This window comes from Antechinus flavipes, chromosome 4, assembly GCF_016432865.1.
Source record: "Antechinus flavipes isolate AdamAnt ecotype Samford, QLD, Australia chromosome 4, AdamAnt_v2, whole genome shotgun sequence".
NCBI classification, from domain to species: domain Eukaryota; kingdom Metazoa; phylum Chordata; class Mammalia; order Dasyuromorphia; family Dasyuridae; genus Antechinus; species Antechinus flavipes.
Window position 1 is genome coordinate 290,297,366 of NC_067401.1, and position 12,158 is coordinate 290,309,523.

The window sequence follows — 12,158 nt, forward strand, 5'->3', positions numbered from 1 at the left end:
TGTATGTTCTTTTTACTATATGCTTCCTCTAGTACCTCGGTCAGGGTATTGCATAAAGTAGCTGCTTCATACATATTTAATGAATAAATGAATTCATATTCCTCATTAGTAAGTGGGTATTTTAATTATGAATTAGTCTTTGGTGGCCTGGTTATGATGCATCAATCCCCTAGAGTCTTATAATCCCTAGAAAAACTGAGTGCAGAATTTGCTAAGCTAAGCACAAGATTGTGATGTCGCTAACAAGATGTAGCCTATTTTGTGGTCCAGGCCAAACTAGACAGTCTTGTTGCTATCACACATGTTATTTTATCACCTATAGATGCACCTGAGTAAGAATTAGTAGAATTTCAAAATTTACATTATTGGCAAAGAATAGAATCATTAATAATGGGTTGAAAGTTTGGCATATTAGTGGCAAAAAAAATGAAACAAATTTCTAAATGCCACATTCAGTGTCCTCATCACTAAACTAAGGTACTTCTTTTTGAGAGTTTCAGACTTGTGATTTCATGATTGGGAAGCTTTCCAATGAAGAACTAAATGTAAATTGGCAGTCTTTATTATTTCATAGTCTTAGAGAGAGGTCTGAGGACAATAAGAGCTTAAGTGCCTTGCTCCTTATGTATTAGACATGAATCTGATTATTTCATCCCTGAGGCTGGTTTGCTGGACACTGACTCTTATGTTGCTTCTAATGAAAATTAAGGTCACCTTGTAACTGAATCATTTTAAACCTGAGAGGTTTGTAAGAAAAATTGCTTAAGAATTAAAAATTACCTGTAAGAAAAATACCTTTAGCCAAATATCCAGTAGTTACAATTTGTCTTACCTTAAAATTTGGTGGCACTCCTCCAACATAAAAGACAGTGTCCTCTGGACTCAAATCTAGGAGGGAGTCATCGCCAGAGACTTCTCCTTTCTTGATAAACTTTTCTTCAGCTGTGCTGGTTAGGCTTGGAACTGTTAGGAATATTTTCCCATGTTTTCCTACCCTGTTGAGATAAATTCAGTTTGATTAAAAAAAAAAAACAGTCATCAGGCATCTACTATGTGTATTTATTGCCAAGATAGAAAGATTTAAAAAAACAACAAAAACCAAAAAGTAGGTCATACCCTCAAAGAATGGTTTACATTTATTGACCAAATAGAACCTATGAAAGTCTCTCTCTTTCCTTATGTAAAAATGTTCTTAGCAGATATTTTTCTTTTTGTTAAAAGGCAATGGTTAAATTTTATAGTAATAATAAAAATCCACAAGCTTCAGAAATCAATTAAAGGAAGAAAAGACATTTTGTCTTGGAATAAATTAATGGTTTTTATTAACTAAGATCTAATAAATAGGAAGTATCCTAATTGGAGGTAATTTCTCTTAAAATTTTTTTTTTTCCTAGAAGAAAAAAAATGAAGAAAGCAAAAATTGGGATGGGTAAAAGAATGCAAGAAAATATTTATACAGGAAGAGAAAAAAATGTACAAGATACAAATAGAAAAAAAAAGTTCCTGATAATTTTCTTTTTCTTCCTGTATGTGTTTTATTTATATATATTTATATACATATCTATCTATCTATCTATCTGTCTATCTATCTATCTATCTATCCAGGTAGATCTCCATTCATGAAAATAATGAATCCTGTAGACACATTATTTAAATTTGTACGGCATATTACTATTGGGTTGTAGCCAATGATTATATTTTACATCATTATAACTTCAGATAGTGGCTACTTCAAGGGATTTATTATTTGCACAAGTTAGGACTTCTTGATCTAATATGTTTTCAGTTGTATTCTATTCTTCATAATTCCATTTGAGACTTTCTTGACTAAGATACTGGAGTGGTTTGTCATTTTCTTTTTGAGCTCATTTTACAGATGAGAAATTGAGGCAAACACGATCAAGATAAAGTGATTTGCCCAGAGTCACACAATAATGTGTGTCTGAGGCTGTTTTTGAACTCAGATCTTTCTGACTCTAGGCCTGATGCTCTATCCATTGTGTTACCTAGCTGCCAATCAGGATATAAATATCTCTCTGTCATCTGTCTACTCTATCTTAAAATGTCATTAGAGACAGGTCTTATAGGATAAGGATGTATCTGTATATATTTATATACTCACATGTTTTACTATAAACAAGAAGAATCAAATAAAATTTTGGTATATCACTGTGCTGTATGAAATGATGAGCAGGTTAATTTTAGAAAAACATAGAAAACTTTGCATGAAATAACAAAAAGTAAAATGAGCAGAACCAAGAAAATGGTATATCTAGTAACAGTACTGTTTAAAGAATAACTATTCTTTACTCTCACTATTCTAATACTCACATCAATACAAAGGACCTATGAAGGAAGATACTATCTACTTTCAGAGAATGAACTAATAAATAGAAATATGCAAAGTATGTTTTTATGATCTTTTGTAATGGGCTGAGGCTTGAGTTGATGCACTGAGGTCCCAAGCACATGAGGCTAAATAGTAATTGGACCATACTCTATTAATATATAAGCTTGGAGAAATAATGACCCCCGCCCACTCTTTGTGCAAGTCCTGATGTGTTGTATAGGAAATGACGATTTTGGTGGGTGGAGGCAGGGAATGGAAAGGGAAGGGGAAGGAGAGACTGCTCCTATTGTCATTTGCAATGGTTTTTCAGCTCAGATTCCTCTCTGTTAGCTGGCTTCCTGTCACAGCTGCCCATATTGCTATCACAATCTTTCTTGCCCATATTGCTATCACAATCTTTCTTGCTCATCTTGCTATCGCAATCCTTATTCACCTCTTCACTTCAATAAAGATTGAAGATTTTTCCCTTAACCTGAATTCCTGACTCTGGCTGATTTTAAATACGTGGTCATCACAATCTTTAATATCTTTATCTATATTCACACATCCATATATCATATATCTATATTTATCTGTATCTGTCAAATGGTGTTTTTTTCTCATATGGAGTGGGAAGGGAGAGAGGCAATTCAGAATATAAAATGTAACAAAAAATTAAATTAAAAAAAGGAAAAAAAAAGAGGCTTCTTATAAGATTTGCAAAACAACCTATATCAGTCATTCATGGTTACCTTTCAATTTTGACGATACTGAAGTGGGCTGGCCAAGTGCTGACTGGTTTAGAGTCTAGAGGAATCTCCACATCCTTATTTCCCAGATTATAAATGTATACCAGGTTATCATTTTTGATTGCAAGACCCATATAATCACTTTTTGCCTGAAACAAGAACAAGACTATTAATGGTATAGTAACAAATCATGTTTTCTGTCTTTTAAAATTCGTATTCCAATGCAGGATTGCCAGTGCAGGCAGTGTTTATATTTGTGTGTGAGCAGCCTACCTTGTTCATGTAGGTTTATTTGGCTATATTGGAATTGGCTCCAGCCTGCTGATAGCATCGTGGGAATAGAACTGAGTGACTGCAGATGTGTTTCAATTTAATTCTGAACAGGAGTATGCTGGAATTGTTTGGTTGATTAAGGAAGCTAGTGCTGATTGATAGCATAACTCAAGACACTTTCATATAGTATTTTGTGGTAATATAATATCAACAAACAGAGGTTGTTTTAAAGGTCTGTGCTTCTGAAAGGTTTATTTGAAACTCTCAGAGCTAGAAGTTAACAATTCATGTAAAGTGACCCCCCAAAAAAATCATACATTGCAAAGCAATTACTTGTCTTTGAGTTGCAAATTGGGTCTTTGTCACTAAGTTCACAGTCATTTTGAATGACTCCATTCCAGGGGAGAAATTTTGTATGTTTGGAGATATTGCCTTAGGATAATAGAAAACGAACTGGAAGGTGACTTGCAGGTTATCTAATTATGGAATCAGAGATAATGGATTTAGAAATAGAAGTAATTGTGGAGGTGGAATCCAAACTTCCAAGTTCTATAGAAAAGAAAATGGAAGTCTAGAAAGTCAGGTAACTTTGCCAACGTCATAGAAGCTCATACTTTCCCAAGGAATAGAACTGGAATATGAGTCCAGGACTCCTATCTTTAAATCCAGGGTACTTTATATAATGTTCCAGAAAAAGAGTTTAAAAAATTTAAACCTTTCTTTTATATGCTTTATCTTAAGTTAAAATAAAACTTGATTATGCTTACATTTTTGCTTCCAAGATATAAGACAAATCTATCTGCATTCTCATTCTTCACTGCTGACTTTGCTGGAGGTTTCATGTACAGGCTCATGGAAGTAAAAGCTTTTAAGTCATCCACACTAGTTTTGGTGTTGACTTCAACTGCTGACTGACCATCAAACATCATGGAGACTTGAATCTAGAAGCAGAAAATATTGTCTCATGTTAGATATGCTAAGAATTATGCTCTGGGGAAATTAGTATATTGATCACTGTTTTTTTCTTATCCCTTCTTCCTTGTCTCCATCTTTGGTCATTAGATTCAATTCAAATCAATTCAGCAAACATTTATTGAATGTCCAATATTTGCAAAGTGAAAGGTGCTGCAGATAATGCAAAAATTAAGATAAGGTCCATATTCTCAAGGAATTTGCAATCTATGGGGTAATTAAGTATATAGATAATTGTAATATAGGGACAGGAACTGGTGATTTGTGATTTAATTTATTTAGGGAATTGCTAGATGAAGAAACTAGTCTACCAGTTCAGCTCATTATCTTGTCTCCAACTTCAAGTCTTAGAGTTGACTAGGACACTGAGAGGTTGTGATTCATCACATAGGTTGTATGTGTCAGGTATACAATAGTTTCAAAAAATCTTAGTGCAATTTTTCTATTAAAGCTTAAAATTGGAAAAAAAAAACCTTTGCTGTATCATAAATATACATATAATTATATGTATGCATTATGTAACATGCATATATATTTATATATTTGTAATAAATATATTTATAAATACTACATATTTCTGTATACTACAAATGAAATATATTGTGCATATAAATATATAATTAAATTTATTTATATAAGTATATATTTAATATCTAAATATATGTATTTCTTCAATTTTAAACATTTTTAGAACTCTGAATTCAGCCAAATTATTGGTTGAATAAGCACAATCTATAGTTATATTTTAGTCATATATTTATATATTACATATTTATATGTATCATATATTTATATATTACAAATATATATATTTATACACACTTTTTGGGAAGAACTGTAATCTTATTGTTATGGGTAACTTCCAGGGTAGAAACCCCCTCTACTAATGCAGATCAGTGACTTATCCATAATTTTCATATTATAGAGTTTCCTGGGGCACTTAGAGGTTAAGTGACTTCTCTAGAGTCACATAACTCCTGTATGTTAGGAACATATTATTCCTGATGTCAAAGCTATCTATTCACCATGCAATTGTGCTATTTGAAATAACTAGGGGGATGGTTTTGGAAAAAATGTGGAAAGACCTATATGAACTGATGCAAAGTGAAGGGGATAGAACCAGGAAAGCAATGTAAAAAAATAGCAATATTATAACAACAATCAACTGTGAAAGATCTAGCAATAGATTATTGCATCTGTTCAATTGTTCAATTCAAGACCTCATGAAAAAAATGCTATCCATCTCTAAGAGAAAACTGAAGAACTTTGAGCGCAAACTGAGGTATATTTCTCACTTTATTTTTCTTGCTTTTTTATATAATTAATATGAAAATGTTTTATGTGATTTCACATATATAATTTATACCATATTACTTGTTTTTTCAATGGGTGGGGAAGGGATGGGAGAAAAGGAATGAATTTAGAACTTAAAGTTGAAAAAATTAAAAAAATGTTAAAAATAAAAGCACAATCAAATTAATGAATTGGGTGCTTTCTAATATTAGTTTTCCCTTCAAATGATGCTAAAATTTCCCTAATTTATGGTTCATATGAGATTATGCAGCCCTAAGACCTGAGGCTAGAAAGTGATCTAAGGTCTTGAAGTTAAAATCTTTGCTCTCAGGATCCCACTTCTCTCTTCCATTGTTTTACCTTGCTAGCTACACTCCTGGTCTGTGCAATGAGCTCTCTGATCCTCCGAATGCTGTCTGAAACATTGCTTGCAGGCCTCTTCTGCTCCACTGTACGCAGTTGATCCAGAAGCTGGGGGACGACTTCGGTCAAATTTCTTACTGAAATTAACAGAAAACAAAGACTAGCTACAAATGTCTTGATATCCTCTAAATTTCCAGGAAGATAGATGTATAAATAAATAGATAGACAGAAAGATAGCTAGCTAGACTGGTAGTACATTAAACAATTACTTTGTACCCAAGCATTGTACTGCAACCAAATGGGGAGACGCAGTTTTAGTGAAATACCAGGAAGAGAAAAAAAATTCAGATACTTTTCATCAGAAGATAAAATAAAATGGAAAGCTAAGCTTACGATCAATATCCATCAAAGGATGCTATTAAGTATTCTGGTCTCTGTATTATAAGGTATGAGGCAGATTTTCTTAGAATAAAAACGTCTAGAATATAAAATCCAATCTTCTGCAAGAAGGCTTTTTTAGTCCTCCTTCCCTTTGTGATCATCTACAATTTAATCTTCTATACAGGCTGTTGTAAAAGTCTTAGTATAGTTTCAAACTTTTGTGACTTTGGTAATGAACTAAACTAGAGAAATGTCATAGTACAATATAGAAAAAAATATTTCAAAACTAGGAAGAATTGGATTCAAATCTTGTCATAAGACAAACTGGGGTCAAACTTTAATAGCTTAAAACTGCACTAAGACTTTTGCAATATCTTGTATGTCTCATTCAAGGACTGAACTTATGATTTCATTAGAACGGAGAGGTAAACTTCCTCTATTAATGAAGATTGCAACTCATAGTACTCTGGATTAAGTGATTGCCCAGAGTTACAGCTACACCCAGAGAAAGAACACTGGGAATTGAATGTGGACTACTTGCATTTTTGTTTTTCTTCCCAAGTTATTTTTACCTTCTGAATCCGATCTTTCTTGTGCAACAAGAGAACTACACAGATCTGTATACATATGTTGTATTTAAGATATATTTTAATATGTTTAACATGTATGAGACTGCCTGCCATCATGGGGAGGGGGTGGAAGGAGGGAAGGGAAAAGTTGGAACAGAAGTGATTGCAAGGGACAATGTTGAAAAATTACTCAAGTTTATGTTCTGTCAATAAAAAGCTATAATAAAAAAAATAAATCAGCATATCCATCTCAATAGTATGCAAATTTGCTTTCATCTTTAATAAAACAATTATATATACCAAATAATTATTTTAAAATACATTTTTATGATTTATTATCAGTAAATGTTTGATTTGTATACTTATATCTAGAACCACATAAAAATTTTTTGGGTGAAAAAGAGTTGTGAGTGGAAAAAGTTTAAGAAGCCCTGCTTCACAGAAGGGAAGTAATTTTCCCAATGTCACCTTGTTTGTAAGTGGCAGAGCAAGAATTTGAAGAATCTGAATTCTTCAGATTTCAAATCTTCCATTCCTCTCTCCACTGTACCACACTGACAAATACATAAATATAATGGCTAATTCCAATACCTAATCAGATATGAGAATATTCTGCATAATACCTGCAGCTCTAGCAGAGTCTACTGCAGTGTTGTAAGCTGAAGAATCAAAATGGTGAAGGCTCTGTGACCAGTTGGTTAGATTGTTCATCATTGGGGTGGTTTCTCGGCCTACCACCATGGTCGTCTTCTCAGCTTCTGCAATAATTCGCTTTGAGTGATCCAGACGCTGTTCTGCATCCCCTAATTATGCAAACCATAAATAGTGATTTGCCTTTTAGAGAAACTGGACCTTTAGTTATAATATATACAAATTCATTTATTGAAGGAGGAATAATCTACTATTGAGACTATTAATCTATTAGACAAATACACTATTGAGTTAAACTTCAATATTTAAATGCTATTTGACAGTTTTAGCTCATTTAAGACAGACATTTATGCCATTAATCTCCAAAGATAAAATGTAAATTATGATCCTGAAACTCTTAATAAGGTATTATGTTCTCTTGACAAGGTTAACTATTTTGTCATGGTTGATTCCTCGTCATCAAGGTTAATTAACACTGATCAAGTCTTTGTTCTGGTATTGCTGATGTTTCCTTGATAAAGAATATTTCCATTGAACTTTTGATACCACATTCAAGATGATTAATTGATTCATAATTAGTTTATATACCCTTGAACTTGAACTTTAAAGGAGAAAGCAGAAATAGACTAGCTAGGACTTCCAGAGGGCTAAGGACAAAGTCTTCAAATGAAGATAAACAGTTCCCTGGAACAGAAGCTCATGCATTTGTGAAGTTCTCTAGCAAAGGAAGTAGCCACTAAGATGATAATATTTTTGCATCTTTAGAGCAGCAAAGAACTAGCTTGGTTCAGGCTGGGAACAACAGGTTTCCTAACCAGCAGTGGTAGAATGGAATATGTTCATGTTTTTGGACTCAGCCTTTTGTATTTAGAGAGTCCATTCCTGGACAATGCAGATAAGGCCAGCATTGGACCTGAGTAGAATCAAAGTGAAGGAGCAAACCTGGACTTTTGCTTTGTACTGAGACTGTGAGTTAGGAAGCATGTTAGGGCATCCTAAGTGTTTTCTCCTCCTGAGTGGTAAATAGTCAACACCAAGGTAATAATACTATAAGTCAATAGGACTACATAAATTTTAGGATAAGATGAGAATCAATGAAGAAAGACAGAAAATTATATTGACTATTTATGGACCCACATAAGTTTAAAAAACAACTCCAAAATTGAACATCACATTCTTCTTTTACTAATTTATTAGATCTAAAATAAATTTACAAAGAATCCACCAATTTCTCTATATTAAAAATCATAAAGGAAATACCAGGGGTAATATACTCCTAAGGTTTTAATACTACAAATGTTCGAAAAAAAAAAAAAAGGAAATCCAAATTATACTTTTTTATATTGTTCTTAGGTGAGTTTTTAAAATAGCCCCTCCCCCCTTTTAAATGGGAATTTATTTAGTTCTTTCTTCTCCCTAATACTATCCCACTCTCCATCCTTCTCTTGTAACATGAAATTTGAAATGGAGTTGTAACCCTTTCAGTGCAGAGAAATGTATTCCCTAAGAAAACATTATAGTCTCAGTTCAAGCAAAACAAATGCCAGGGTGTTTATTATGGCTCTGTGACTTCAACTACACAGTGTTAACATGATAAGAATTGGAATGTGGAATGTTACAGAGATTTCTATGAACAGTTAACGGTCAAAGAAATGATGACCAAGTTTGGGCATTAGGTATGAGCTCCACAAAGGCTGCTACTTCCTCAAATGTTTTAAGTACTTATTAGAATGTTGTCTTTCATGTCAATTCAGTGGTTAATATGGTAAACAAAAAGATAAGCCTTGCTTTAACTTATGTCTCTTACCTCTCTCTGCTGCTTGAAGTTTCTTAATAGCTTCATCTAGCCTGTTTTTCAGAAAAGTCTTACGAGCTTGGGCTCCATCCACACGTTGGCTGGTATCAGCCACAGCCTGTTCATTGCCTATGGATAAAAAGGAGAAAAAATTCTGGAGCTCAGAGATCCTAATTTAATTGAAAGCAATGACAACCACCATCAAATCACTATCAAACCTTGCTCTTCTGTTTCTGTTATCTGTGATAACCTATTTTTCATATAGCTCATCTCTTTTTTAAAGGTAGAAATATGTAAAGAATCTAGAACACACCAATTTGTTGTGACATGAATTATTCCCTGGGGGGACTACATCGATGCAAAAGGACTTTGATTGTATGTACACAGACAAACATTTGTTCGGATTATATCTCTTTTTTTTTAAAATAACTTTTTATTGATAGAACTCATGCCAGGGTAATTTTTTACAACATTATCCCTTGCATTCACTTCTCTTCCGATTTTTCCCCTCCCTCCCTCTACCCCCTCCCCCAGATGGCAAGCAATCTGGATTATATCTCAACCTTAAGTTTTGATAATTTGCTCAGAATGGTCAGTGTAGACTGGGGTACAATTGGAGAAGATCTGGGATGTATCAGGTATAAATGAGATATAGTCAGAAGGTGTTGACAAATAGCAAATATTCTATAAATAGAATACGTTTTTTGATTTAAGCATATCAGTACAAACTTTTGGTTGCAAGTTGGGACTTGAGCTAACCAAGAAATTGGTAAAATTTATTTGTACTTTCCATACAAATATTTATAGACAACTACCACATTCCCTACTGAATCTTCTTTCCTTTAGTCTAAATATGCCAAATTCCTCCAGATGATTTTTACATGTCATAGACTAAAGAAACTTCATTCACTGTCCTGTTTACCCTGCTCTGGACACTACACTTTATCACCTGGGATAGGGATAAGGACTGAATTTGTGATTTCATTAGAATAGAGAGGAAAACTTCCTTTACTAATGGAGGCTGTAATTCTCAATGCTCTGGATTAAGTGATTTACCCAGAATTATAGATCCCACTTTATCTTCTGACAAGACTTGAATTCAGTTCTTCCTAGCTTTAAAGTCAATTTTTTATATATTGTACCATGACATCTCTCTAGTTTATTACCAAAGTCCCAGGCAGAGATACAATTGTTAATATTCAACAAAATATAGCTTCTTTATACCTTTATGTCCCTCTTCTCATCCTGAATGCCTCTTGAAACATCCCTTTGCTATTAAATAATTTAATTTAAGCTCCTTAAGAATATGGACTTTTATTTTTTTTTTTTATCCCCTAAAACACAGCCTAGTATCTGGTACATCACAAATGTTTCTTGAATGAATGAATGATTACTTAGCCATGTCACCTAGCAAAAGTTATAGGCTGTATTTTATTTTTATTGTTCCCATTTTGGGTGGTGCTAAGTATTTCTTAGATTATGAGGAATTCTTAATAAATACTGTTCAGAAATGTTGCTTAATTTCATTGTCAACTAATTTAAGCAAACATTAATTAAACACTCATACACAGTATGCTGGGCCAGATGCAGGGCATAATAAGTCCAGATATATAATTTTTGTTTCCAGATAAATTTTCATTTTCTTTACCTATTTCTGTTGTCAAAAGGGATCTGCTAAGGCAAAGAACTAGAGAAGAATTGGATCAACAAAGTATTTGAAGATTTAGAGATGATGAAGAGGACACTTCTCATTGGGCACTTATGAAAGAAAACGATTCTGAGGAAAATGGCCCTTAATCAATATTCTTTTAAGTAGTATATACCACAGTGAATAAAAAAAAATTATCATAGACTATTTACCTACTTGATGGAAATCGAGGAAATACATAATAACTAGGACACAGAAAATCATAATACTATCATATTAATTTTTACAGTGAATTGAAGGTCAAAGTAACAAATATTAAACATGCTGCTAAATATAATATGATAAAACTAGCATTGGATTTTCAAATATTTCATTTAGGCACAACTTTTCAGGAATATATCCTAGTGTGTAAAGTGAGGTACAGCTGTGGATTTTCTCCTCCATCTCCCATCCCTACCAAAAGGAGGAGGGATCTGAAGAGGCAAGTCCATGGAATATGGTTACAAGCCCTATTGTATAAAAGGACATATATCATTGCTATAGTGAGAGTTCTCTGGGTATGGAGCATGGGATCCTAAAGAAATATCCTATCTTTAGTGTATAAGAGATTATTCCCATGAACTTCAATGACACATTGTTGAAAAGAGAAATTTCACTGATGAAATCACAGATCCTTTAGGAATATTAATGTGGTATATAATTGTGTGATGAATTGCATACAGATGAATTTCATATTAGAACTGAGAATTGATATTTCCAATTGTGACTAAATAGTTCTACTCTCATCTGTTCTATCAAGTTTTTGACCTCTTGAAATAAAACTATGTAAAAAATAATTTGATCTTTTCATGACAATTCGGAAGACCCTTTAGAATCTTCTAATGTTTTAGAATGATACATTTGATTGTGATCATAAATTATGATCACATAATATCTTGTATCAGTCACAATGTTTATAACAATGATGATCTGGTAAGATTCTGAAGAATTTAATAAATCAACCAAAATAGATTAAATCATGTTCAGTGAAATTTTATTTCAGAGTCCCCAAATTAGATGGTATGTGTCAGATTTGCCCTACATCACAAAGATACAGCAATTAACTTGATAATGGGGCACATAGAAACAAGGGGTT

General features: G+C 33.0%; 1 protein-coding gene across 1 annotated transcript in view; it reads right to left on the minus strand.

Annotated features, from left to right (window-relative positions):
- Nucleotides 1–12,158, minus strand: part of LAMA4 (laminin subunit alpha 4) — a 170,586-nt gene that overhangs the window by 36,740 nt on the left and 121,688 nt on the right. The window contains exons 16-21 of the mRNA XM_051997568.1: nt 9,388–9,504; nt 7,553–7,732; nt 5,977–6,116; nt 4,119–4,292; nt 3,082–3,227; nt 833–995 (exon numbers count right to left, since the gene is read on the minus strand). Coding sequence (XP_051853528.1) covers nt 833–995; nt 3,082–3,227; nt 4,119–4,292; nt 5,977–6,116; nt 7,553–7,732; nt 9,388–9,504 — 920 coding nt within the window. The remainder of the gene's footprint in view (nt 1–832; nt 996–3,081; nt 3,228–4,118; nt 4,293–5,976; nt 6,117–7,552; nt 7,733–9,387; nt 9,505–12,158) is intronic.